Genomic DNA, 26583 nt, shown 5'->3' with positions numbered 1-26583 from the left:
ATTGTGCTATTGCTCTGGCCCCAAGTCCTTACAGTTTTTTGTTTGTTTGTTTGTTTTTTATTTTGTTTTGTTTTTTGGGCCACACCCAGAATGCTCAGGGGGTTACTCCTGGCTGTCTGCTCAGAAATAGATCCTGGCAGGCACGGGGGACCATATGGGACATCAGGATTTGAACCAACCACCTTAGATCCTGGATCAGCTGCTTGCAAGGCAAACACTGCTGTGCTATCTCTCCAGGCCGTAGTCCTTACAGTTTTTTAGCTCGTTTTTTTGTTAATAGTATAACATGAACATTACTTTTGCATGTGAATATCCTATTTCTCAGCATAATTTGTTGAGGAGACTGACATTTCACCATTGACTACTCTTGGTTCCTTTGTCAAACATTAGTTGACTGTGCATGTCTGAGTTTATTGTTAGTTTCTTGATCCATTTCATTCATTCCTGTGTCTTTTTGTGCAATATAGTCATACTTTTTTGATAACTGTAGCTTTGTGATTTAGATTCACCCAGGAAGTGTAACATCTCTAGATTTGTTCTTTTTCAAGAATTGCTTTGGGTACTGGGAATCCTTTGTGTTTCCAGATCAATTGAAAACAGCACTGGAATTCAGATAGAAAGTTTATTGACTGTAGATAATTTGGGATAATAATGTACATTTGAATGTTTTGCGAGTTTATATTATTTCCCAATATCTAGTGGCCCTGGAATGGCCCAGAGGTCTGTTGTACACTTGAAAACAATGGGTGGCCATTTTCTGTTTGTTTGCTTGAAGAAGGCAGATTGCCAATGGGTGCTCAGTGATTCATTTCTTGAAAAAATACTAGTAGAGCAATAAGTTTGGTAGTTTCTTGTCTATAGAAATATCTGTTAGAGTGTTTTTTTTTATTAATTTCTCATAAAGTTTGATAACTTTATTCTTGTTTGTTTGCATACATGTTTTTATCCAGTCAATTCAATTCAATCTTTTAATAAATTTGTTCTCTCTGCTTCATCCCATCACTTTGTTCATGTTGTCTGTCTTTTAATTTTCTTTGGACTCTTATGTCTAAAGTCTTGAATAGTTCATTCCCCAAGTATTAAAATGGGAATCAGTTAAGAGGTACTTATACCCCTAAATAAGCAAGTCACTCCCTCAGGAGTGTCATTGGTGCCAGAGGTCAAGTCCCTCACAGGTTAGGAGTTGAGTATTTAACAGGTTGGGTGGCAGTATGATGCCATGACAACCCCCCTGTAGTGACTTGCCACCTGTGCTTAGTGCAGAGCTCTGAGAAACCTGGAAAGTGCTGCTCCAGGGTTTTCCCTTTCCCTTCAGGATCCCTAAGTCCTGTTATAGCAGCATCCACACCCCTTCCTCAGCAGTGACCTTTTCTGTCCTTTACTGGGAAGGGTCCTATTCTTTTGCTTCATATGATCACTTATATTTGTTTGTTTGGTTGGTTGGTCTTTGGGGGCACACATGGTGATCCTCAGGGGTTCCTGGCTCTGCACTTATGAATTACTCCTGGCAATGTATGAGGGACCATATGGGACGCCAGTGTTCGAACCCAAGGCAGTCACATGCAATTTAAGAGCCATCCCCTATGTACTATCATTCTAGCCCTTGTAGTCACTTTGAAAACTTTTGGGGGCTGGAGAGAAGAGTGCCCAATAAGCTGCAGTCTGGGACCAGTCCCTGGCACCTCCTGGAAGGGGCTCGCTTCATGTGGGCACAGTCCAGGGTGCTGAGCCTGAAAATGTGTGACAGTCATTTTTTCATCTATTAATTTACCTTAAAAAATTTTTTTTGAGCGATGGGCCTCCCTAGAGGTGCTCGGGCCCTTCACAGTGATTCTCTGACTGACCATTCACAAAGACAGTGCTGGGAACTGCCGGTGTGGCGCAGCCTGGGCCCTGCGGTGCCCTATTCGCCGCCGGTGCTACTGTGCCATCTAGTGACCCAAATGGCAACTGCAAGGTCAGGCCCTTAATGTTCTGGGAATCTGGTTCTCGCCATCCTGCTTTCCGGAAAGCACCATCAGTGGAAAGAAAGGAAACCTGCTTTGATTTTTTTTCCTAATAATTTTGGAAAGCCATTTTATTTCTGAAGTATCTTTAAAATCCCAGTGCTTGGGGCCGGAGAGATATTATAAATGGGTAGGACAGTTGCCTTGCACAAAAGCAGACTCCGTCTGGTTCGATCCCCGGCATCCCATATGGTCCCTTTCCTGCCAGGAGTGATTTCTGAGTGCAGAGCCAGGACTAACCCCTGAGCACTGGCAGATATGGTCCATAAACTAAAAATTTTTTAATAAAAATAAAAAAATCTTAGTTCTTTTGGACTTGGACATTCTGCATCTGTATTCTGGTAGGAGAGCTTTGCTAAGACATTTTATTCCATGCTAATAAGCTTCTTTTGATACTAATATAGTATTTACCACCTCTTTGGTAAGCATCCTTTACTGCACAAAAATCATTAGTGAATTGTCACCAGTGTTCAATATGCACTATATGTATAGCATTTCTGTTCGAGCAAAATTTCATTGACTATTTTTAACTGCCTTGAACTCAGTCAGAGCCTGAGGATGTGTTACCTATTGACCGGTTTATAATGGTTTATGCTTTGTGGAATGGGTCTCCCAAAAGGTCAGTGATTTTCTGTCAGCAAAGGTCTGAGAATCTAATGCTCTTTGAACTGTGTGGAGCAGGGAATTATTCAGGCTAACCCATAGTGTTCTGGTGTCTCCAGAGCTGTATCCCAATATGCTTGGGGACCGTGTGTTTCTGGGCATCGTTAGAGTTGGCCACATGAAAGACACCTGCCTCAAGCCCTGTATTACTTTTCTGACCCCTTGATGCAATTGGAAAAATTGAGACCAGCACTGTAAATTGTGCATATCAACAAAATATAAAAATCTGATTATTTGTGTGCATTTTATTTTGTTTGTTTATTTTTTGGTGTTTGGGCCACACCCAGCGGTGCTCAGGGGGTTACTCCTGGCTCTGCACTAAGAAATCGCTCCTGGCAGGTTCAGGGGACCCATATGGAATGCTGGGGACTGGGGATCAAAGCCAGGTCCATCCTGGGTTGACCTCATGCAAGGCAAATGCTCTACCACAGTGCTTTTGCTCTGGCCCCCTGCTTATTTGTTTTATTTTTGGTTTTGTACCTAAAACTGTGCCCTTCTTATGTAATTAGGATTCTCAAGAGAAATGAAAATGCTAGTAGTTTTCTTTCTTTCTTTCTTTCTTTTTTTTTTTTTTTTGCTGCTCCTTTATACCTTTTTGGGGGACACTCCTAAAAAGAAGTATCATTAATGTTTTCTCTAAATCAGTCTCATTCCATTTACAAGTGTCTATACCTTTGGACTGGCCTTAGCCCAGCAGTTACTTCGCTGTCACAAAGCTTTGCTTTGAAACCAATCACCTCTGGTGGTTTAAGTCCCGCCAGTGCTTTCCAGTCCTTAAAAAAAAAACAACAAAAAACAAACAAACAAATAAAACAAGGAAAAAAGTCTATCTTTTTCGCCGATTACAAAATTTACCATTATTTATAGTATATATTTGCAATTTGTGTTATTCTGCTAGCTGAGCTGAATTATGAATAGTATTATAATTTTGGGGCTAGATAGATAGTACAATGGTTACAGCATTTTCCTGGCACACAGCTGACTCAGGTTTCATTCATGGCACTGAATTTGGCTGCCCAGATCCCTGCCAGGAGTGATCCCAAGCTTAGTCAGGAGTAAGCCCTGAGTATCTGATCAAAACAAAACAAAAAAAGAAATGTAACATTAACTATGATCAGTGTTAATATATTTACATACATTTTTATTTGATGATCAAACCTTGGATTAAATTATTTTCACAGGAAGCATTTATAATTTGCCTCCTTCACTTTCATTATTAGAACATTTTCATCAAGCTGGTAAAGAGCATCTTTTTCTTTTGCCCCACAACATGGGAAATAGTAGAAGGTATATAGTATGTACTTTAGGAACATAAATGAAATAAAGAGGTACTAATATATTTTATTAATTATTAATTTTTAATGCTGTGTGACACCCAGAAGTGCTGCCTTATTTCTAGGGTTGTAAATAGTGGCTTTCAAGAGGATCTTAAATATCTGTTGGAAAACACGAGACCAAAAGCATTAAGTCACTTTCTCTTATATTCCATTATCATTAGACCTGTGAGCCTTGGATCTGTTGACTTCCTCTGGCCCTCCTTACCCACACTTTTGCTCATCTACTATTTTTTTTTGGGGGGGGGGCACACCTGGCAATGCTCAGGGGTTACTCCTGGCTTTCTGCTCAGAAATAGCTCCTGGCAGGCACGGGGGAACACATGGGACACCGAGATTCGAACCAACCACCTTTGGTCCTGGATCTGCTGCTTGCAAGGCAAACGCCGCTGTGCTATCTCTCAGGGCCTGCTCATCTACTATTTCTTAAAAATCCATTACCAATTTGAATGAACCCAACCTTTTGCCTTAGTATATAACTGCCATCTAGTGACCCAAAGGGTTACTACAAGATTAATGAGCCCCCTTGAAATCTCTGAGTACCAAAATGATTCTAACCTACATAGTTGTCTACAACCCATAGTTGTCTTTGATTCCACTCTGTTTGCCCTGATCTTTTCACCAAAGGGGTTTTGTGTACTTTGTTTCCTCTTATCACCATCTTTTTAATGGTCTTGAAACTTCACATCCTGCACTACGTCATAGATCTTGTAGTCATCCCAGTTTCCAAGATATCACAGACACAATTAAACAGTTAGCTTGTTAGAGAAATAATTACACGAACAACTATCATGACAATGGTAGTGAGTGAGAGAAATAGAATGTCTTGTCTTGAATGCAGGTGGGGGCTGGGGAGGCATTGGGAAGGTTGCTCTGGTGAAGGGGGATGGTGTTTTTTTTTTTTTTTATAACTGAAACCCAACTACAAACATGTTTGTAATCATGGTACTTAAATAAATTTACTATTTTTTAAAAATAAACAGTTAACTTGTATGGTTTAATGACTGTTCCATTTTTGAATGTGTTATCCCTGAGAACAATATAAGCAGATTCTTGGTTTGTAGCATATAATCTCATGCCTGGCCTGTGGATGATGTTTCTTTCACCTTTTTTAGATGGTGGATGAATGTAACACTCTTCTGTGTCTCAAGAACACTGACAATGCTTAGCAGTAGTGATCAATTCATATTCTCTTTTTTGCACTACATATTTTTCTTAATTTTTTAAAGAATTAATTCAAGTACTCAATAGAAACTACTTACTATGTAGAGAAATATTAATTTATCTGTAAAAAAGTAATGCCTTATAGGGCCCGGAGAGATAGTACAGCGGCGTTTGCCTTGCAAGCTGCCGATCCAGGATCAAAGGTTGTTGTTTCGAATACCGGTGTCCCATATAGTCCCCCGTGCCTGCCAGGAGCTATTTCTGAGCAGACAGCCAGGAGTAACCCCTGAGCACCGCCGGGTGTGGCCCAAAAACAAAACAACAAAAAAAAAGTAATGCCTTATTGAAAGAGTTATTTTGTATGACTTTAGTAGATAATGAGAGAACTTATAAAATGTAAAAAAAAATCTGACATAATTGCACTACCCTCAGTCAGAAGTGCTGAACTGTGCATGTTAACAGATACCAGAACCATCACTGTCACTCTACAACACTTGCATATGCACAGGACAAACTTGACTGATATATTTATGAGTAGGAAGCATTTTCAATACCAATATTTCCTCAAGATTAACTGTAAGGTTTGGTTGGGTTGAGGTGGGTTGAATTGTTGGACCACACTCAACAATGCTCAGGAGTTACTCCTGGCTCTGCACTCAGAATTATTTCTGGTGGTGCTCAAGAGAAGTTATGGGATGCTAGGGATCAAATCCTGGTTGTCCTAAAGCAAGGCAAATGTCCTATCCACTGGACTGTTACTCCATCTCCTCCAAAGGTTAACTTGAATCTCTTTAGCATTATAGATAAAGAAAATTAATAACATCAATATCCCAAGTATCAGGTAACCCTGGAAAGAAATGCTAAATGTTCCCAACACTTTTATACATGAAGATCAGTGAGACAAAAAGACTATTTTGCACACTTCTAAGTCAGACATAAGAATCATTATATACAATTAAAATATGTTCATCTTATCTATCAATATTTAAAATAGGGTATACTGTATGCTAAGAGGCAACTTTTTTTTTATAGCTAGGCAAGAAATTCCAGTGGGCTGGCACAGATCTGTGGACTGGTGGCTGCAAAGAATTGTGCTAGACAGTATCCAATATTCCTTTGAAAGAACATCAATTCTTTTTGTCTTTTCAGGGTCTTTTATGATTTTCTTGCCTATTTCCTCACTTGTGATCATCATAACCACTAAGTCAGTCCGTAGTCACTAAAAAGAGGACATAAGATCTAGATTAAATGTAACCAAATGTCAATTTATTTTAACTTCTTAAAAATGCAGATCACAGGCCTATATACTATAGTCCCCTGACAATGGGGAATGTCTTAAAATTTTTTTCTTTATACCTTATTATTGGTAAATGATTGATTTTATATAGCCATTTCATATAGCTGTATTTCCATTGTTGAGTAAAACTTTCTTGGGCAAAATGGATGATGAATGGAAAAGCTTAAGAAGCCAGAACCAGGGGCCGGCGAGGTGGCACTAGAGGTAAGGTGTCTGCCTTGCGAGCGCTAGCCAAGGAAGGACCGCAGTTCGATCGTCGGGCATCCCATATGGTCCCCCCAAGCCAGGGGCAATTTCTGAGTGCTTAACCAGGAGTAACCCCTGAGCATCAAACGGGTGTGGCCCGAAAAACCAAAAAAAAAAAAAAAAAAAAAAAAAAAAAAAGAAGCCAGAACTGTATAACCTCCTTGTCTTTGCTTTGCCCACATAGCACCATGCACTGTTGTCATTCTCAGGCAACAGAATTTACCTTTTTCTGAAAATTTTCATTACAATATCTCCTAAAGTTTTTATCAGCATCTCTTAGAGAACTAAGCCCAAGAAGCTGCCCTGCCCACCACATGTGTCAGTCAACATGTATAAATGGGGGGGGGGCTATTTTCTCCTGACTACTATCTGGACTTGCTAAAGTTCTTGCTTGTTGGTCAGGGCACCAGTGCCTCGATTCTGTCTGATCTTTTGTTCTTCTATGGTCTCTGTTGTACATTTGCCTCTTTTATTTTTGATTCCTTTAATTAAAGTTTTCTTTTTCTTTATTTTCTCCTCAGTGAGCCTATTTTTTAGATTTATCAGTTTTGTTTATTCTTTGAAAGAACCTTGACTTCTTTCATGTTTTATATTGTAGTTTAAGTTTCTATTTCACTGATTTCCATTCTGATTTTGATTAATATCTGCCTTCTATTGATTTTTGGTTTAATTTGTTCTTCTTCCGCTAGTTCCTTTAGATATAAAGATAGATTGTTTATTTAAGACTTTTCTTCTTTTTGGTATAGGCCTGTATTCCCATGAATTTTTCATCTTTATTATTATTATTATTTATTTTTGGTATCACACCTTAGCAGTGTTTAGGGACTTTCTATAGAGGCTCTGAGATGAGGGACCACTCCTCAGGATAGTAGTGCTCAGGGTACTAGATGTGTTGCTAGGAATGAAATTAGTGGCAGCCACATGCAAGACCAGCTGCATAACGACTGTACTAACTTTCTAGCTTTTTACATTTTATTTTTAATAACATTTTGCTATATCCCATAGGTTTGGATAGCTTAGTTTTTTTCATATACATTACTTTCCAGACAGTATTTAATCTTAAATTATTCATTTACTAAAGAATGCCTTAGAAGCATGAAGAGATCAGGGACATAGCTTACATGTTGGAACACTTGCCTTTGATGCTTTTTGTTCTGTCCCAGAAACTGCATGGCTCTAAGCACAGTAAGGTATGGCCTTATAACTCCCAGCACTACTGGAAACAACCTTAGTCCCCCTGAGCACCACTGGAAGTGTACCTGACCCCAAAGTATTGCCTGGAGTGACCTTGAGCCCCCACCTCCACCTTAGAGGTACCCTTCATAAAAGGCTTGTCTGACAACAGATGAAAAAAAAGAGAGTATATTTATTCTCTATCTTGGTTTTATTGTTTTTGCTTTTGATTTTGCTTCATAGCTTTCCATTAGGGCTTGATTCCTAGTTTCATTCCTGTGGTCAGAGATGATTCATATGCTTTTGGCCTGCATATATGCTGAGGCTGTTTTTGTTTCTAAGCATATGAGTGAACATATGTATATTTGAGAAAAATATATTTTAGATTTGAAATTTACATACATATCTATTCACTATTTCTGACCAATTATTTTACTTAAAGCCATTATTTTCTACTGACTTTCTGTCTGGGTGTCTGATTCATTGTTGTAAAAATTATGTTGACAGGGGCTGGAGAGATAGCATAGAGGTAGAGTGTTTGCCTTGCATACAGAAGGATGATGGTTCAGATCCTGACATCCCATGTGGTCCCCCCGAGCCTGCCAGTAGCGATTTCTGAGCGTAGAGCCAGGAGGAATCCTTGGGTGCTGCCAGGTGTGACCCAAAAACAAAAACAAAAAAATTATGTTGAGAGCCTCTATTGTTACCATCTGACTTGATTTAGGTCTGTTTAGGCATACCTGTGTTGATGCATAGATGTTGGTTACAGTTAATGTATTCTTGAATGATTTTGTGCCCTGGGTCATTATATAGTGATCATCTTTGTCTCTTATTTCTTTAAACTGGAAAGTCTAGTTTATCAAATATATGTATAGCAGTTATGCCATATTTTGGTTTAAATATTGAATCTATATTTTATTATTATTCTGCCTTTGAGAGTATGTGACTTTCCTGTATGTATAATATAGATGAATCCTAATTTTTTATGAAATTAAAAATGTATTCAGCCCATTGCAGAGGTAGAGCACCTAGTGGTGCTTAGGAGTTTAATCCTAGCTTTGTTCTCAGGGATTACTCCTAACAGAACTCAGGGGTCCATATAGGATATCAGAGATTGAATCTAGGTGCAAGGAAGGCAGCTTACCTCTGGCACTTTTTCTCTCACCTCTGGCTTGTTTATTTTTATTGATGAATTCAGACCATCCACATATAGGATGGTATTGACTTGTGAGACTTTACTACTACCATTCTGCCATTTGTTTTCTGGTTGTTTAACATTTCTCATTTTATTTTCCATGAATTTCTATCTGCCTTTTGATTTGATCAAGAATTTTGTGGTTTTCATGAAGATTATATGTATTTGACATATGTGTATTAGACAGTCATTTTTGTGTGTGTTAATATCAGTTCATTGCCTTTAGATTAAGCACCTTCTGACCTATTTCTACCTCTTGTTGAGTTTCTCCCTTATTTTGTTTGTTTGAATGTTTCTGCTTCTCAGTTATTATTAAATACCATATTTGAGATTTTGCATTCAGTTGCTTTCCAACTCTATTCAACATTTCTTGTAGTCCAGGTCTCTTGTGGTAAACTTTATTAGCACATGTTTACCTGGGAAGACCTTTATCCATCATATTTGATAATTTTACAGGATGAATTATTCCTGGTTAAGTTGGGTTATCTTATTGGGGATTGGTGGAAGTAAAAGTATCAGTGCATTCTCTTCTAACCTACTGGTAAATATAATGAAGGCCTGTCAACGTCATTGTATTTTCTCTGCTGGCAGCCTTTAATATTTTTCTTTATCAGAGGCTTTTAATTATTTAAGTGATGTATCTTGATAGAGATCAGAGGTTATCAAAAGTAATTGGTATACTGCCCCCTGTTTAGAAAAAAATTTACTCAGTGACCCCTGAAAATATACTCTTTTTAAAAGAAAAATGGAAAGTCCTCAAAGCATGCCATACGTAGTGCTTTCATACCCCTTCAATCATTCCAGCACCACCAGATGTGGTTATTACCTATTTTGGGAAACAATGGTACAGTTTTTGGGTTATTTTATTTTTCATTTTAAAATTTGGGTGTTCTTTCAAATTTCTGAACTAATGTGGTTAGTTCTTTTCTTGGACCAGAAGTTCTCAGCTATTTCTTTATAGTTTCTCTCTTTCTGTCTTCTTTCACCTTCTTGAATTTTTCTTTAAGTTTTCTACTGTAATCTTGAAGGGTTTCTTTATTTTTCCTAAATCTGATTTCTTTTTTCTTTCATTTGAGTTGCTACAGAACTTTTGTGTGTAGATGTCTGTGTGGAGAGAGCGCCTCTTTAGCAGTCTCTGTTTTGGGGAGTCATCTCAGTGTTACATGGACTAGGAAGCCTGAGAGTTTAGTGGTGGTGTGGGGGTTGGCAGTAAGATTCATTAGGGATCAGTAGAACTTCACTTAATGGTGCTGAGGAGTCTTCAGACTGTACATGGCAGCGTGGAAAGGCCATGTGGTGCTGATATACAATTCCAGCACAGCCTCAGATGTATCTGTCACTCCAGTTAGCCTCTCACCTCCAACCATACCGGTGACCTCTGGCATGCCCAGGAACTTAAGTGTGCTCATAATCTCCAATATACACTGCAATGCTAGTCATGCATTTTTTTAAATGCAGAATCTCTGAAAATGTTTAATAGTTTTTATATAAACTTCCCGTCTACATTTTCTTCTAATTTCATTAATATTTTATTATGTACAGGTGTATCTGTGGCATCTTACTGATTTGCTTTCAAACTTTAATTTTAGTTTTTGGGGTACTAGGAACATTCTACTTTTGAGTCATATCCCTAGCTCCATAGTAGTTATTTAAAATGTCATTGCCTGAGAGGATCACCATTTCTGTATAACTAAGATTGATTTCTAAAGAATTTTTTTTCTTAGTCATTCTATAGGAAGTATTTGGGTTGTTTGTTTGCCTGTTTGTTTTTAGTAGGAAGTACTGCATATTAATGTTCAATGTGGGAGATACTTTATTTTTTAAGGACCCTGGTATGGGCAGATTTTTTGTTGTTATTTTATTTTTATTTTGTTTTGTTTTCCAGTGCCCTCTCTGGGTGAGAATGCAGGTGAAAGCTCCTCGATGCTCCATGAGACTTGTTTATCTCAGCCTTACCCTGTTGGAGCTCAGTGTCTGAGGTTCAGATTCCCCCCACTTGGTACCCAGATGTTCGGACCTGCTGTCCTTGTGCTTTATTCTGGAAGTAGTTTCCTGGAGTGCCAAGAGTGGTAGGAACCTTGACCTCCCCTCCCCTGCCACAAATATTGGGGTACAATTTCTGGTCACATGGTCACCATGTGACGCTGCTCTTTTATGAGGAGGCACCCTAGAATCTCAAACCTGACTTGTTTCCAGTGCTGGCAGTGGCTTGGCACTGACAGTTTGTGGGGAGGAGCTCTGTGGGCTACCCTGACTGCTACAGTTACTGGAAATTGAGTTCTGCTCAGGGCTCCAAGCCAAGGGCTGCTATGTGGATCCTTAGTAACAACAAACTTGCTAGAATTCTGGGCATTGATGTGACACCGCCCCCTTCCCAAATCTTGACTCATTCTCTGCCTGTAACACAGTATCAAACTGTGCCCCAGCTCATGGTTGGCTCACAGAAGCCAGTTTCAGGGACCCATGCTAGTGCTTCTCTAGTGAAAGAGTCATCCCCAGAGACTTTAGTGCCCATGAAGTCTGGTGTTTTCTATGCCCTGGTCCACAGTCCATGGCAATGTGATGCTCTGCTTCTTTGCTTGTGGCTGCAGCCCCAGCTTCTTTCTTCCTAGTGTGTTTGTGTTATAGCAAGTTATATCAAGTTATAGGTCTCTGGTTGAACTCCAAAGAGACATGTGATCTTTTCCATGTATGAGGAATATGTCCCAGGCTACAGTTTTTCCTGCTGAGAAGCACAAAAGAGCACAAAGGGCACACAAAAAAAATGAGGCATGGAGCCCTCACATGGTGAGCTTAGAGTGTAGTGGTACAGGAGGGCACATGAACACACAATACAATGCGATTCACGGTACATGGGCCAGGTATTTGCCAAATACAAAACTACCCAAATGGCTGCTTTCCCAATAAAGTGGAGGCTTTACAAAGGTCATCTCCATGTCAGGTGTTTAAGAATAAATAGAATTTCTCCAGGGGAGAAGGAAAAGGGGAAATTCTGACAAAAGTAACAATGCGGGCAGTGAGAAGTAAGTGATTCTATCTGGGAGATGAGATTACTGGGTATGGTGGTGGGCATAGACATGGGGAAAAGAACCTAATCCAAGGAAAAGACCACCTTCCTAAAGTTTGAGGTTGTGAGAACAGTCTTAAAAATCTTATTTCTTAGGGTAGAAAGCAAAGAAAATTGGCTATTACTAGTGTTTAGATTCGGAGGTCCCTTTTTCATTTTATTTATTTATTTATTTATTTATTTATTTATTTATTTAAACTTGAGGGTCATACCCAGCAGTGCTTATGGTGTATTCTTGACTGTGCACTCAGGGATCACTTCCTTTGGAAGTGATAAGGTTGTATGGAGAGCTGGAGATCAAACACAGGATGACTATGTACAAGGGGATTTCTTTGCCCGTTGTGCTATTTATAAGCCCCCAGGAAACTATCCCTTTTAATAAAAATTAAGAAAATATAGCATAAATATAAAATGGCAGATAAATAACAATGATATAAACTGATTCACTTGTGCAGCTACCATGCTATATCATTTAGCAGGACTAGAAATAGTTGTAGGATTTTTTTCAAAAAATCAACTTTTCCCCTCCTTTTCTCATTTTTTTCCAGTGTTGAATATTTTATCTTCCTTCGTTTTTTAAATTTTATAATAACTCATTCTTTATATAACATTTGCTGCCAAAAGTAGGCTATCTTATAAGTGACAGTGTTTATTTCAGAAAGTTCCAAATAATGATTTATGCTGTGTGTTTACTGGCCTTTGGAAACTTTCCCATTACAAACTGTAAGATTACTGAAGGTTTTCTATCCAAGTCTGAAATAAAATATTTTTCTCTGAATACACAAATCATACAAATTTTGTTCTATTGCTATATGTCTCAAATTTTGTTCTATTGCTATATGTCTCTCTTTATTATCTCTATAGTCAGGAATCACTTCTAGTAGGCTCAGGTGACTATCTGAGTGCTGGGTCAGACCTGGGTTGGCCATGTGCAAGGCAAGCACCCTGCCTGCTGTCCTATCTCTCTGGTTTCTGATTTCCTTCATTTTTAAGCAAAAGATAAAATACAAGATTTATACCTGGCTGCAAATAATGCTATTTTAGAGGTCAGTAAAATAATAATGATTTGTCATCAGAAACAAAAAGATTACCTTCTGTTTTGTGAGTTATGTCATAGTTTTTCCATCAGAAATAATGCACTCAGTGTTAACTGTGTTGATCAGAGATGGAACTTACAGTATTGCGATTAGATTATTAGTTTATTAAAGTATATATGTTTTAAGCATATAGCATGTACTTTGACATATTTATCAATATGCTTTATTATCACCAGAAGTATAGCCTTACCCTACCATACCTTCATGTATTCATCCCATTCACGTAATTTACCACTTTCTTGAGATCACTGAAAGGAACTTGGAAATGTTAATCTTTATTATGTGAAAGTAATTAACAAGTTTCTTATGTGCTGAAATACAAAGAAACTTGTAAGAATCCTAATGTACTTTTTATGCACTACAAAATACTCTCTTCATAGCTAACCATAGTTAGGTACCAGACTATTTATGATTCCTTCTCACCACTAGATTATTTAAAAGAAAAGTCCTATTATTTTTTTTTACTACCTAGCATCATTTAATCTGGTAAAGATGTCTTAAGATATGATTTTTAAAGCAGAAACTATTTTGAAAGACAATTATGATATAATTCAAAGATGAGACAGATTGGACATCAAGAAGACTAGCTTTGCTGATTTGACCCATGTGAAATGTGTGTAAATGGTGCTAATTGTTTTAAAGCCTCATGGAACACCTTCAGAGTTTGTTAGGGTATTTGCTCATTACTCTGAAAAATCCTTAAATAAAAGGAAATAATAAAGGATTTAGCCTAACTTTTCTATATCAATTTAGGACAGCCAAATAGTTAAGATAAAGTTCTTTATAGAATACCAGCAAATATAGAGGGGATGCTTTTGAAAAGCATACTTATGCAATGGGGGTTATCCAGTAATTTAGCACATGATGCTAAAGTTATCAAGTGAAAAAAATGATAAGGAAGTTAAGAGTGAATTAATCAGTCATTCAAACTGATTCCTGATAATGTTTTACAAAAGGTGAGCCATCTAAAAGTTATATGCCTTTTGATGTGATAGAATAAATGGCCATATCAACACCCTGGACATATTTTTTTTTGCCCAAAACAATGTAAAAAAAGACAATTCAAAAATTGAATACAACCACATTCAAAATTTAATTGCTAATTTATAGGTATATTTATAAAGATAAAATAACATAGAGTATACAAATAGTAGAGGATACACTTTGCTTAAGGAAAGACAACATAAATTGAGAGTTGTCTGAAGAGACTTCATAGATATATCAACTTAGCTATACTAATCTTGTTGGTATTTTGATTCTAATAAGCCAGACAATATTTAGGATTATTAATAAGGGAATAGGAGTATGATCTGTAAAGAGAATAAATTAAAAAGTAATAGTAATTTGTTATACATGACATGATATCCTGGTTATGTTTTTTAATCTATTAAAATATATTATGAAGTATTTATAGAGGGAATGATAGATTATCAAACATCTACTTCAAAGCTTTTCTATTGAGTACCCAACTTCAAGATCCAGCTGCACTAATTTTACCTAAGAGCTTATTAGAAACACACAAACTCACCCCCTATACCCCCAGAACCATTGGAGAATGAAAAATTACATTTGTAAGTGCTGAGATGAATATTAACTGGTTTCTTCCTCTTATTCCTGACCTATTTTTGAATTTTGGGTAATATCAAAAACCCTTCATATTTAAAAAAGTTATTATTTATAAAATTCTATTGTTTCTTTGAAAGTCATGAAAAAGACTGACTAATTTATCATCTGCTCCTGTCTCTAGGCAATCACAAAAAAAACTCAGAAGAGCCTTGATGGTGTGTATGGTGAAGATGATGATGACATGGAGAGAGCAAGCAAGTAAGTAGTGTGTGTTGGTGTTTTAAGAAGTGGCACTTACTACTTGGGATGATTTAAGGACATGGGTATTAAGTTTCAAAAGAAATTTTAAAGAATGTGCACCCTTAGAAATCAAAATTTTCTCCCTTGTGGTGGAGCCAGTGTTTGCTGGAATCCCATGGAGGAAAGTTACTTGTAGTGGAAGATACACCTAAAATATCTTGGCCTGGGAAGGAGTGATGCTTTCCAAAAAATCTGCAAAAAAGATAAAGGGGAAATAGGCTCACCATCAAAAGAAAAATGAACCCAAAGAAGTTTGCATATATCTTGTTTCTAGAACTAATAATCCTATATTCATAGAATAAAACTGGGTGAAAAGCTCTGCTTCTGCTTCCAAGTTGATTAAGTACCATCAGCTTTCTGTTCATTTTTAATGCATTTTCTCAAGTTTTCCAGTATTTGAAATGACATACATCTCTATAAATATTCTGACCATAAATTAATTGTCAATTTTGTATTTTCTCCAACAGAAATATTATATTGGTTTAAAAATCTGAATTGTAAGAGGCAGCAGGTTGCTAACAGGCAACTCCGTGGTTGTTTTATTTTTTTCAGGTTGTCTTCTGAAGATGGAGAAGAAGGTACCTCTTATTTTTATGAAAGTGATGACTCTATTGAAACCAGAGTAAAGACTCCTTACTCAGGTGAAATGGACTTATTAGGAGAGATCCTTGATACACTGAGCATACACAGCTCAGATCAGGGAAAGCTGGCAGCAGCCAAGAGCTTGGATTTTTTTAGATCAATGGAAGATATTGATTATAAACCTACGGTTAGTTGATTTTTTTCAATTTATAAAATTCAATGAAAATGTTCTTTACTTTTATGTGTTATGTGGTCTTACATTTTTGTTCATTTGAATATTTAATCTCAATTAGAGTGGTCAAATTTTCTGAAATTTAAAGCCTTAATGTAAAATTTAAACATTAAGAATAGAAATGGAGCCAGAGCAGTGATGCAGCAGTATGGCATTTGCCTTGCATGAGGCTGACCCAGAACGAACCTAGGTTCAAGCCCCAGTGTCCCATATGCTCCCCCCAAGCCAGGAGCAATTTCTGAGTACATATCCAGGAATAACCCCTGAGCGTCAGCAGGTGTGGCCCCAAAACAAAACAAAACAAAATAAAAAGAATAGAAATGTCAGGGTCAGAGCATTTGTAGAGAAGGTAATGTACTTGTCTTGCATGTGGCTGACCTGAGTTTGATTTCAGCATCCCATATGTTTCCCCAAGCACACCAGTAGAGATTTCTAAGCTCAAAACCAATGGTTACCCTAGAGCACTGCTGAGTGTTGCCCCCAAACCAAGTAATAATAATAATAGTAATGATAAAGAACCTGTATAAAAATAATAAAGGTGTCTGGAGCCGGAGCAATAGCACAGCAGTAGGGCATTTGCCTTGCACACAGCTCCCCCAGGATACACATGGGTTCAATCGCCAGCATTCCATATAGTCTCCCGAGCCAGGAGCAATTTCTGAGCACATAGCCAAGAGTAACTCCTGAGCATCACTGTGTGTGGCCCAAAAACAAAACAAACAAAGCAAAGCAAAAATAATAGGGGTGTCACACATTCAAATAGAAGTATAAAAATTTCAGAAATGTCGTATTTAAACATTAACAATTTTTATAATCAGAAGTATTCTATTTTCCTTTCAATGACCCAATTGTGGTAGCTTGCTTATATCACTAATCAAAATTCTTTTGTCTAGCAACTGTATCAATTTTTTTCCTTTGGAAGGGATTTTAAAACATTTTATGTACCTTTATAGTTTTACCTATATTTTCTGGCTCTTTAAAAATAATAATAAATAAAATAGTTCAAATAACTTCTCTCTCTCTCTCTCTCTCTCTCTCTCTCTCTCTCTCTCTCTCTCTCTCTCTCTCTCTCTCTCTCTCTCTCCCCCCCCTCTCTGCTTCAAAACTGAGCAGTGTCTCTGCTATCCCAGAGTACACTCCCACCAACAGTCTACAGAAAAGTTTGCTTTTCTCCACATCCTGGCCAATGCTTCTATTTTAGATTTTAAAGACGAGAGTTGTAAGAACTCGGTAACGTTCTTTCATCATGCCTATTAGAGCCCTTTGCAGGCATTCAAATTAGCGTCCATGCTATACTTATTTATGGATATGACTGAAAGAAATTGGGGCTGGAGTGGTAGGCAGGGTGTAGTCTCTTGCTTGCACATGACTGACCCCAATTTGATCCCCAGCATTTGGTCCCCCAGCACCAATAGGAGGATCGCTGAACACAGAGGTAGGCTTGTGGGCCACACAGCTGAGTATGAACCCAGACTACAAAAAAGAAAAAAAGAGAAAAAATCATTAATTCTAAAATTAAGGGGAAAAAAATCCTCACTGTGGTAATGCAATGAATTTATTCCCCCCCCCCCCCCTGAATTTGCTTCTTATTCCAGAATAAATCCAACGCCCCTAGTGAGAATAATCTGGCCCTGCTCTGCAGTGGTTCCGGAGACCAAGGAAAGTGGCACCGTGGGCAGGACGACAGCGCCCTACTAGGCCCACATCTGCCTCCATCTCCCCGGAAGCGGGTCTCCTCTAGTGGTTTGACGGAGTCTTTGTTCATGCTCAAAGAAGAGAACAATGAAAAGAGCCTCAGCGCTGACAATGTGAACAGCCTGGCGAGGAAGGCAGCAGCTTCCTCTCTGGGAGAGGCTTTCCAGCCAGCTTTGCCCCGAGTTTCCCAGGAGACCCAAGCGAAAGCAGAGCAGAAGGAAACACTAAGCCGGATTTCAGACGAGGCGCCCACACCCAGCCTGGGGCAGCGCCCCTCGACTTGTGTTCCTTGGGAAAAGGAAGAGTCACAAGACGCAGACACTTCCGAGACTGCTGGGCTGCTTCAGGAGGTAGCATTCCTGTGTCACCTAGCCCCTGCCTGCCAGCAGGACTCACACACATCCGCAAAGGACACAAGTGAAAATCAAGCTTAATCCAGCAATGAAGTTAGGTACTTGCATCCAAGCTTCGATGGAGATAACTTTAGGCTTCTATGTAATCTTTACAGTAAACAGATTATTTGTAGGAATGATCGTGCTTACTGTCGTTTTCAGAATTCTTTTTCATTTGAGACATCATTTCCCTGATTCAGTCATCTCGTGATATGTATGAAAATAATTTACATTGATTTTCACATGTAAAGCTGATGCTTCAATGTTCCCTTCAACCAGGTACGAGAAAATATGTATGTTGGAAGTCTGTATTGATCATCTGATATCCCAGTATTTGGTGCTTAATGCCATTCATTTTATTTAAACTAAGTATGCATATACAACCCCTTCATATATCTGTTAGCTACAGTATTAATCTAGTTGAGCATGAAATCATCAAGATACCAAAACTTATCGGAACTAGCCTGAAACTGTTAACCCACTAATTGCCTTAATTTATTAAATGAATTTACTTATATTGATGAATAAGTTTTGTTCTGCAGAGCAATAATGCCTTTTTTTATTTGTTGAATCAAGGACAAAAATCATATTTTTTCCAAGGTGAAAAGCTCTCTGTTTCTCCATGGAAGGTACTAACTTAGCCTCTATTTGTGAGCCATACATATGAAGTACTCTATTGCAGTGTGAAATGAATGACATTTATATCTGTTTACAATGACGCACAGAAAAAATGATTTTTTTTTAGTCTCTGCTTTACTAGATAGAAGTCCACCACCAAAAGCCAAATAAAACATAAACTGCCCTGATAATAAAAATGTTCCCATCTTTTAAAATTAATAATTCTCTATCCAAATACTTATAGCACTCTCTTAAATTTATGTTTTAAAATATTTGACTTTATAGTTTGAAGATTTTAGATTGATGGTTTCTAAAATACAGGGTTCCCATGTACCCCTGCACACAATTTTCTCAATGATTAATATATTACTGTGGTACGTTCACTACAATTAATGAACCAATATTGACCATGTTAGTCAAATTTCCTGAGTTTTTTCCTTTCTTCAGTTTTTCTTTATGTGTTCCAGGATCTCTGTCAAGATACTATATTTTTGTTATTGGTTCTTCTTATGGTCTTCTTGGTAGTGACTGTTTTCCTGACTTTGCTTTTGATGATATTGCTAAATTTTGAAGATTCTGGTTTGATATTTTATATGGTACTCTTTATTGCAGTTTGCCTAATATTTTTTTAATAATCTCACTAGAATTATAGGCTTAGGAGAAAAGGAACAGAGTGAAGTACCACTGTCACTCTGCCACATTCAGTGTGGGACACTGTTATTGTGACTCATGAATGCTGATGTTGTTGGCTTTGAGGGCATAGCTCAGGGCTGGTCCTTTCTCCATTTTCTCTTTTCTCTTCCTCTTCTTCCTGTAGAGAAAGCCAGTAGAAACAGCCCACATTGAGGAGTAGGCAGCTTTCTTCTCCTTCATGTAGAGTTTCTGCATTATTTAGCAGAGTTCTACATGGAGTTTTGTCTTTTTTCCCTTACATTCACTGTGAAACTTTGAAATTTATCAGAAAAGAAATTGTGGATGCATTGCTTCATGATAACCTCAGTTGATAATAAGAGGGTGAAAATTGTGGTAGTATGATTAATTTGTTATTAATATGTTCAACACAAATACTCCAAGAATCTGTAATCATGATTTTTAAATTGTCATTTAAACAAAGATGTTTGCAAAAGCATTTATGAATTTCATAAGGACTAAGATATTTACAAAAAATAATTTTGTTTTAAAAGAATGCTAGAAGGAGTTTTTATTTAAAAACATGGTGAAAGTATTTATTTGATCATCTTTAATGAAAATGATGCAATGAAAATCATTTTAACTGCATTCCAAAAGTTAGATGAATAGATTTTATTGGTGGTAATTATTTGTTCTTGCTTAATAAGAAAGATAAATGCTGTTCACCTTATAGGTAGACATAATTATTTTTCTTTCAAGATAAACTTATATTTTAAGTCTCTAATTATTTTTAGCTTAAATGTAAAGACTGAAGATTCTTGTTAATTTTTTTCTAGTCATACTCATTCATAATTTGACATTTCGTTATTGGAATGCTTCATCAAAGAATTCCATATATAAGAAAACCTATTTTTTTTTTTGTGGTTTTTTTTGGGTCACACCCGGCAGTGCTCAGGGGTTACTCCTGGCTCCATGCTCAGAAATTGCTCCTGGCAGGCACAGGGGACCATATGGGATGCTGGGATTCGAACCGATGACCTCTTGCATGAAAGGCAAACGCTTTACCTCCATGCTATCTCTCCAGCCCCAAGAAAACCTATTTTAAATAGAAGAAAAATGGTCACTCTAACTGATTGGCAAACTTCCTATAGAATATTTGTAAAGAATGTAAGAAATCTTTTTAGTATAATTATTGGGATAGCATATTTTTAATTTTAAAAGATTTTTGGCTTCAGATTCAGTAGGGCAAAGAATAAAAATCTCAGCTTTAGGATAGGCAAACATTTAGTAACCTCACAATATGCTTGACTAGAAGATTTTTTTTTGGGAAACTTTAGTCATTCACAAGTGGTAGTTGTGTCAGATATTAAAAGAGTGGATTTGTGCCTTATTTTAACATACAAAACTAACTTTGATATCCCATAATACAAACAAAAGCAAAGACAAAATTCCCTACATATTATTCTTGCAAAAATCCAAAATATTACTAAAAAGTATGGTATTTCAAAGCATTAACATTTTGAGTATTCTACATCTCTATTACTAGATTAGTATTTTGTGAATATAGAGATAATTAAATTAAGGTGATTTCTGAAGTAAAAAGTCTTATTTTTTTGTTATACTCATATTTTTTTCTTATCAAATAGCAAGCTTCTCTGAGCTATCCGATTCTTTTCTTAAGAAGTCTTCCTTCCTATATAACAGAACTGAATAAGTGAAGAAGACTTTGGCTTTGGTACCTAGTGTTTTTAAATAGCTTCTAGTCATGAATCTTTAGGAATCCCTTACTTTTATCCCTGTGCCCTAAAAATCATTGCCATTTAAGGAGGATTGTAAAAGTGTGAATTTAGGAGCAATTGTTAAGTGAAAATTTTGTTAAATGGTAGAGTTTGAGGGTTAGTTACTTTAGTGTATTTTAGAAAAGCACCCAAAACAGAACATGGTTATTCTTCTGATAAATAACTTTTTCATTTAGAAAATATTTATTAACTCTTTGTACCAGTCAAAGGTAAAGTGCTGTAACCAAGGATATGGAAAAAGAAAATAATGTGATAGTTTTTGCTCCAAAAGAATCTAAATGAAACAGAAAAGGAATTGAAAATCTGTGTTGTTAATAGTAATGGTAGCAATGACAACAGAAATCACATCAGTAATCATAAGAAAAACAAAACATTTTGCTTAGAGGTTACTTGTCCAAGATTGACACAATTTTGAAAGGTTAATTAATTTAATGATGTTTTGAGTTGGGTAGCCATACCACTTCTGTTTTTATTAAACCTTCCTTTTTTTTAACCCTAGGAAGTATAATAACGCTGCTATCTAAGTTATCAACTCTTAAAGGCAAATTCAGTGACTCCTAGAAACACAGTATCTCTGTGTCTCTGATCCTCCATCACTGTGCAGTGTGTCCTCACCAGGCAGCATCTGGCTCCCTGTTGAATGGTGCTCTGTCATGCTTTGGGCCACTTCGCTCAATTTGCAGCTGAGTCCAGTTCTGTATGTTGACGCAAATTCTATTTTACTGCCTTTTCTTGGCAGTATCCTCCAGAGACAGTTCTCCCCACTCTCCACATACAGTGTTATTCTTGGAGTCTGTGCTAATATCTTAGTAATGGATCTATGAATGCTGATCAACTAGTTGTTTCTTAGTTAAGGTGAAGAAGTAGCCTCCTGCTCAAGAGGAGAAAGCTGTGAATATTCTTGTAATCAGCAGACCTTTATTATAATTTTTAAAGCTAAATTTTTCAGATTATTTTCACAAATAAATTTTCTAAAATTCTGTTTCATATCAATTACCCTAACTTAAACAGAAGAGTATTTGTAAATCAATAAAAATATAAGATTATAAGTGGTTTACTCAAATTTAATACCCCAAAGTACTTAATTCAGGAAATAGTTTCTACAAGCTATCTGTACTGAAATCCTTCCTATGCAGAAAACCCAGCTGTCATTTCTTGAAGCTTTATTAAAGAGGCAGAATTATTTTAAAAACATTTTGCTTTGGTCAGTATAAGGAACTATGTGTAATTAAAAAAAATTTTATTTTATTTTGAAAATAATAGGATTTTGTGCAATATTTTAGCAGCCATAACTTAGCCCATATATTAGTACACATCTGCTGCTCTTGCAGATGCCTTAAGATCATTTTTTCAGTATTTGTGTAAAACTGTATGTAGCATTATTCAGTGTGACTTTAGATTAAAATATTCTTTATTTTATTTACAGAAGAAATGTTTATGTTTATTTTAAATTATTATGGATATTGCATAATTGTATCATAACTAACTGCCTCAACAACAATAAATATGCAATAAGTAAACCTGAACCTTAGTATTGACAATACTGTCACTTTAAAATAAATGTATATAATGAAAAATGCTGATTCTACATCTGTCACATTTAACAAACACCCAGTTTCTGTACCATGTAAATCTAAATGGCATTTGTTATGGCCATGACCACGTCTGTAGATTGTAATAGTCTTTGTGATGAAACTTTGCTAGGATTTATAAAGGGCATTGCCAATACTTTTTTGACTGTAAATTATGTTAATTTTGTATGATGTACAGTTTGTTTAACCTTAGAGCTTCTATAGATTTCTACCTTTATTATACTTGAATGAGGCAGCGAAGCACTGTGGGAAATCTGTAACTCGGGATGCAATTTGCAGATATACCAAAAATAAATAAATAAATCAAGGTACTGAACAACAATGTAAGCTGGATAGTTTTATATCTTGAATGTTATAGTGTCTCAAGCTATAGTTTAAAATGTCCAGTCTTTTATCCTAGAAGGTTGGAAAGTAATACATGATTACCTCTTTGATGTAATAAGCCTCCAAGTTTCTTATATTTCAGTCCTTAGATGAAAGCCATTATTAACAAGCCCACAGTGAATGAAGATCAGGACAGAATTTTAACATTGTGCATGTGCAATGCACCACTTATGTCAAGTCTTATCCTTCAAATAGTATGACTTCTGTATGACTATTTTGAGAATTATTAAATACCACACACCAAAAATAAGATATCTAAAATTTGCTTTGATTTAATACTTAACAGCAATGCCTAAAACCATAAGCTAATATGAGCTACATGAACCAGCAACTTAAAAATACTTCAAGCTTTTTTTTACACAAATGGTACGTGAAAGGTTCAAAACTGAACTTTCTAAAAAGCTCATTTCCTTTGAATGACTAAGGGGGACTGGAAATCTTGAGCTTTTTTCTAGACATGGTGACAAAATCCTTTAAGAACCTACCAGTTCTTGAGATTTGCTCCTTGTTTTTGTAGCATCCTTGAGTCTACAGAATAAACCATCTCTAAAGTTGACTACTGTTGAGAAAATGTGTATACAGAAATATTGTTTGGAGAATAAAGTATGTAAAGGCAGAGATTAGATGAACCATGAGTTACCATAAAGTGCCCAGTGATGCAGTTATAAAATAAAATTGATCATAATGAAAATGTTGTATGGTGATGGCTCTTCCTTTATAATGGGTCAGTTTTCTTAGGATATTGTAAAGAGGTCATAAATGAAAGTTACTATTTGGTGGCCATACCAAAAGAGGGAACCTGTGTATCTGATAGGGTGGTGAGTATAGGGACAGCCAGGCAACATGGTCAGAAGAATGTTTAGAATCTTCAGAGTGTAGAGCTCACTGCTCTATGGACCCAGATGCCATGGGCTAGATTTGGGTCTGGTTGCATTAAAGAACTTCTATGAGTTCCTTCAAGGAGAGTGCATGACACGAATGGCAAAATATGCAGGAAAGAGACACCACACAAAGCATTTGGGAGAAACAGCATTCTGAGTCTAAAGTGAAGAATAAGGGGTATAAGTGAGGGATTAGCTAGCCACAGTTGCTTCTGTGGCATGAAAAGAATGCTCTATGTTAAATTACAACATGAATTTCTTGAAAATGGAAAAAGAAAACAATTCCCATGGCTCCTGATGAGTAGATACATTTTAAGTAAGAATCTGGAATTAAAAAGAGAAGATAAATTTTAACATCTTAAAGCAGTTCCTGTCTGGCTAGTCCTGAATGTCAATACTGATTCGGGGATTGCAAGGAGCTGTTTTTTCCTATTTTCTGAGGGAACAGTTTTTGTTTTATGGAGTAATACTGATAACTTCCTATGGTCTGACTAAGAAATAGTTTTAAAAAAAACAAAAACAAACTTATCTGAAAGAGATGCAATTCTGCCAAGTGAAGGTTTTCTCAACAGCCCAATGCTATTTCCAGGACATAACTTTGGATGTAAGTTATTTTTTTAATATTTTTATTTAAACACCTTGATTACAAATATGATTATACTTGGGTTTTAGTCATGTAAAGAACACCCCCCTTCACCAGTGCAACATTCCCATCACCAATGTCCCAAATCTCCCTCCTCCCCACCCCACCCTCGCCTATAATCTAGACAGGCTTTCTACTTCCCTCATTCATTCACATTGTTATGATAGTTCTGAATGTAATTATTTCTCTAACTGCAGTCATCACTCTTTGTGGTGAGCTTCTTGTCGTGAGCTGGACCTTCCAGCCCTCCTCTCTTATGTCTCTGAGAATTATTGCAAAAAATGTCTTTTATTTTTCTTAAAACCCATAGATGAGTGAGACTATTTTGCGTCTAACTCTGTCCCTCTGACTTATTTCACTCAGCATAATAGATTCCATGTACATCCATGTATAGGAAAATTCATGAGTTTATCTCTCCTGATGGCTGCATAATATTCCATTATGTATATGTACCAGAGTTTCTTTAGCCATTCATCTGTTGAATGGCATCTTGGTTGTTTCCAGGGTCTGGCACTACAATGAATATAGGTGTGAGGAAGCAATATTTGTATGGTATTTTTGTATTCCTAGGGTATATCCCTAGGAGTGGTATAGCTGGATCATATGGGAGCTCAATTTCCAGTTTTGGCGGAATCTCCAAATCGTTTCCCATAAAGGTTGGACTAGACGTAATTCCCACCAGCAGTGGATAAGAGTTCCTTTCTCTCCACATCCCTGCCAGCACTGCTTTTTCTTATTCTTTGTGATGTGTGCCAATCTCTGTGGTGTGAGATGATACCTCATAGTTGTTTGGATTTGCATCTCCCTGATGATAGTGATGTGGAGCATTTTTTCTTGTGCCTTTGGTCATTTGCATTTCTTCTTTGGCAAAGTATCTGTTCATTTCTTCTCCCCATTTTTTGATGGAATTAGATGTTTTTTTCTTGTAAAGTTCTGTCAGTGTCTTGTATATTTTGAATATTATCCCATTATCTGATGGGTATTGGGTGAATAGTTTCTCCCTCCCATTCAGTGGGTGGCTTTTGTATCCTGGGCACTATTTCCTTTGAGGTGCAGAAGCTTCTCAGCTTAATATATTACCATCTGTTTATCTCTGCTCCCACTTGTTTGGAGAGTGCTATTTCCTCCTTAAGATATCTTTAGTCTCAATGTCAGGGAGTGTTTTACCTCCGTGTTGTTCTATATGCCTTATGGTTTCAGATCTGATATCAAGGTCTTTAGTCCATTTGGATTTTACCTTAGTACTTGGTGTTAGCTGGGGGTCTGAGTTCGCTTTTTTGCAAGTGGCTAACCAGTTGTGCCAACACTACATGTTGAAGAGGTTTTCCTTGCTCCATTTAGGATTTCTTGCTCTTTTATCAAAATTAGATGATTGTAGGTTTAGGGGGCATTCTCTGAGTACTCAAGCCTATTTCACTGATCTGAGGGTCTGTTTTTATTACAAAACCATGCTATTTTGATAACTATTGCTTTGTTATACAGTTTAAAATTGGGGTAATGCCTCTCATATTTTTTTCCCAGGGATTGCTTTAGCTATTCAAGGGTGCTTGTTGTTCCAAATGAATTTCAGAAGTGTTTGATCTACTTCTTTGAAGAATGTCATGGGTATCTTGGGATCACATTAAATATGTACAATGCTTTGGGGAGTATTGCTATTTTAATGATGTTAATACTGCAATCCATGAGCAGGGTATGTGTTTCCATTTCTGCATGTCCTCTTATATTTCTTGGAGAAGAGGTTTATAGTTTTCTTTGTATAAGTCCTTTACATCTTTAGTCAAGTTGACTCCAAGATATTTGAGTTTGTGTGGCACTAATGTGAATGGGGTTGTTTTCTTAATGTTCATTTCTTCCCTCTTATTATTGGTGTATAAAAAGGCCATTGATTTTTGTGTGTTGATTTTGTAGCCTGCCACATTGCTATATGAATCTATAGTTTGGTAGAATCTTTAGGGTTTTCTAAGTAGAGTATCATGTCATCTGCAAACAGTGAGAGCTTGACCTACTCCTTTCCTATCTGGATTTCC

General features: G+C 36.8%; 1 protein-coding gene across 1 annotated transcript in view; it reads left to right on the top strand.

Annotated features, from left to right (window-relative positions):
• Positions 1-18690, top strand: part of DENND1B (DENN domain containing 1B) — a 206294-nt gene extending 187604 nt beyond the window's left edge. The window contains exons 20-22 of the mRNA XM_049769751.1: positions 14990-15066; positions 15661-15877; positions 17518-18690. Coding sequence (XP_049625708.1) covers positions 14990-15066; positions 15661-15877; positions 17518-18051 — 828 coding nt within the window. The 3' untranslated portion in view covers positions 18052-18690. The remainder of the gene's footprint in view (positions 1-14989; positions 15067-15660; positions 15878-17517) is intronic.
• Positions 18691-26583: the final 7893 nt, after the last annotated feature.

This window comes from Suncus etruscus, chromosome 3 (assembly GCF_024139225.1).
Source record: "Suncus etruscus isolate mSunEtr1 chromosome 3, mSunEtr1.pri.cur, whole genome shotgun sequence".
NCBI lineage: Eukaryota > Metazoa > Chordata > Mammalia > Eulipotyphla > Soricidae > Suncus > Suncus etruscus.
The sequence above is the reverse complement of the archived record's forward strand: the minus strand, read 5'-3'. Positions and strand labels throughout refer to the sequence as shown.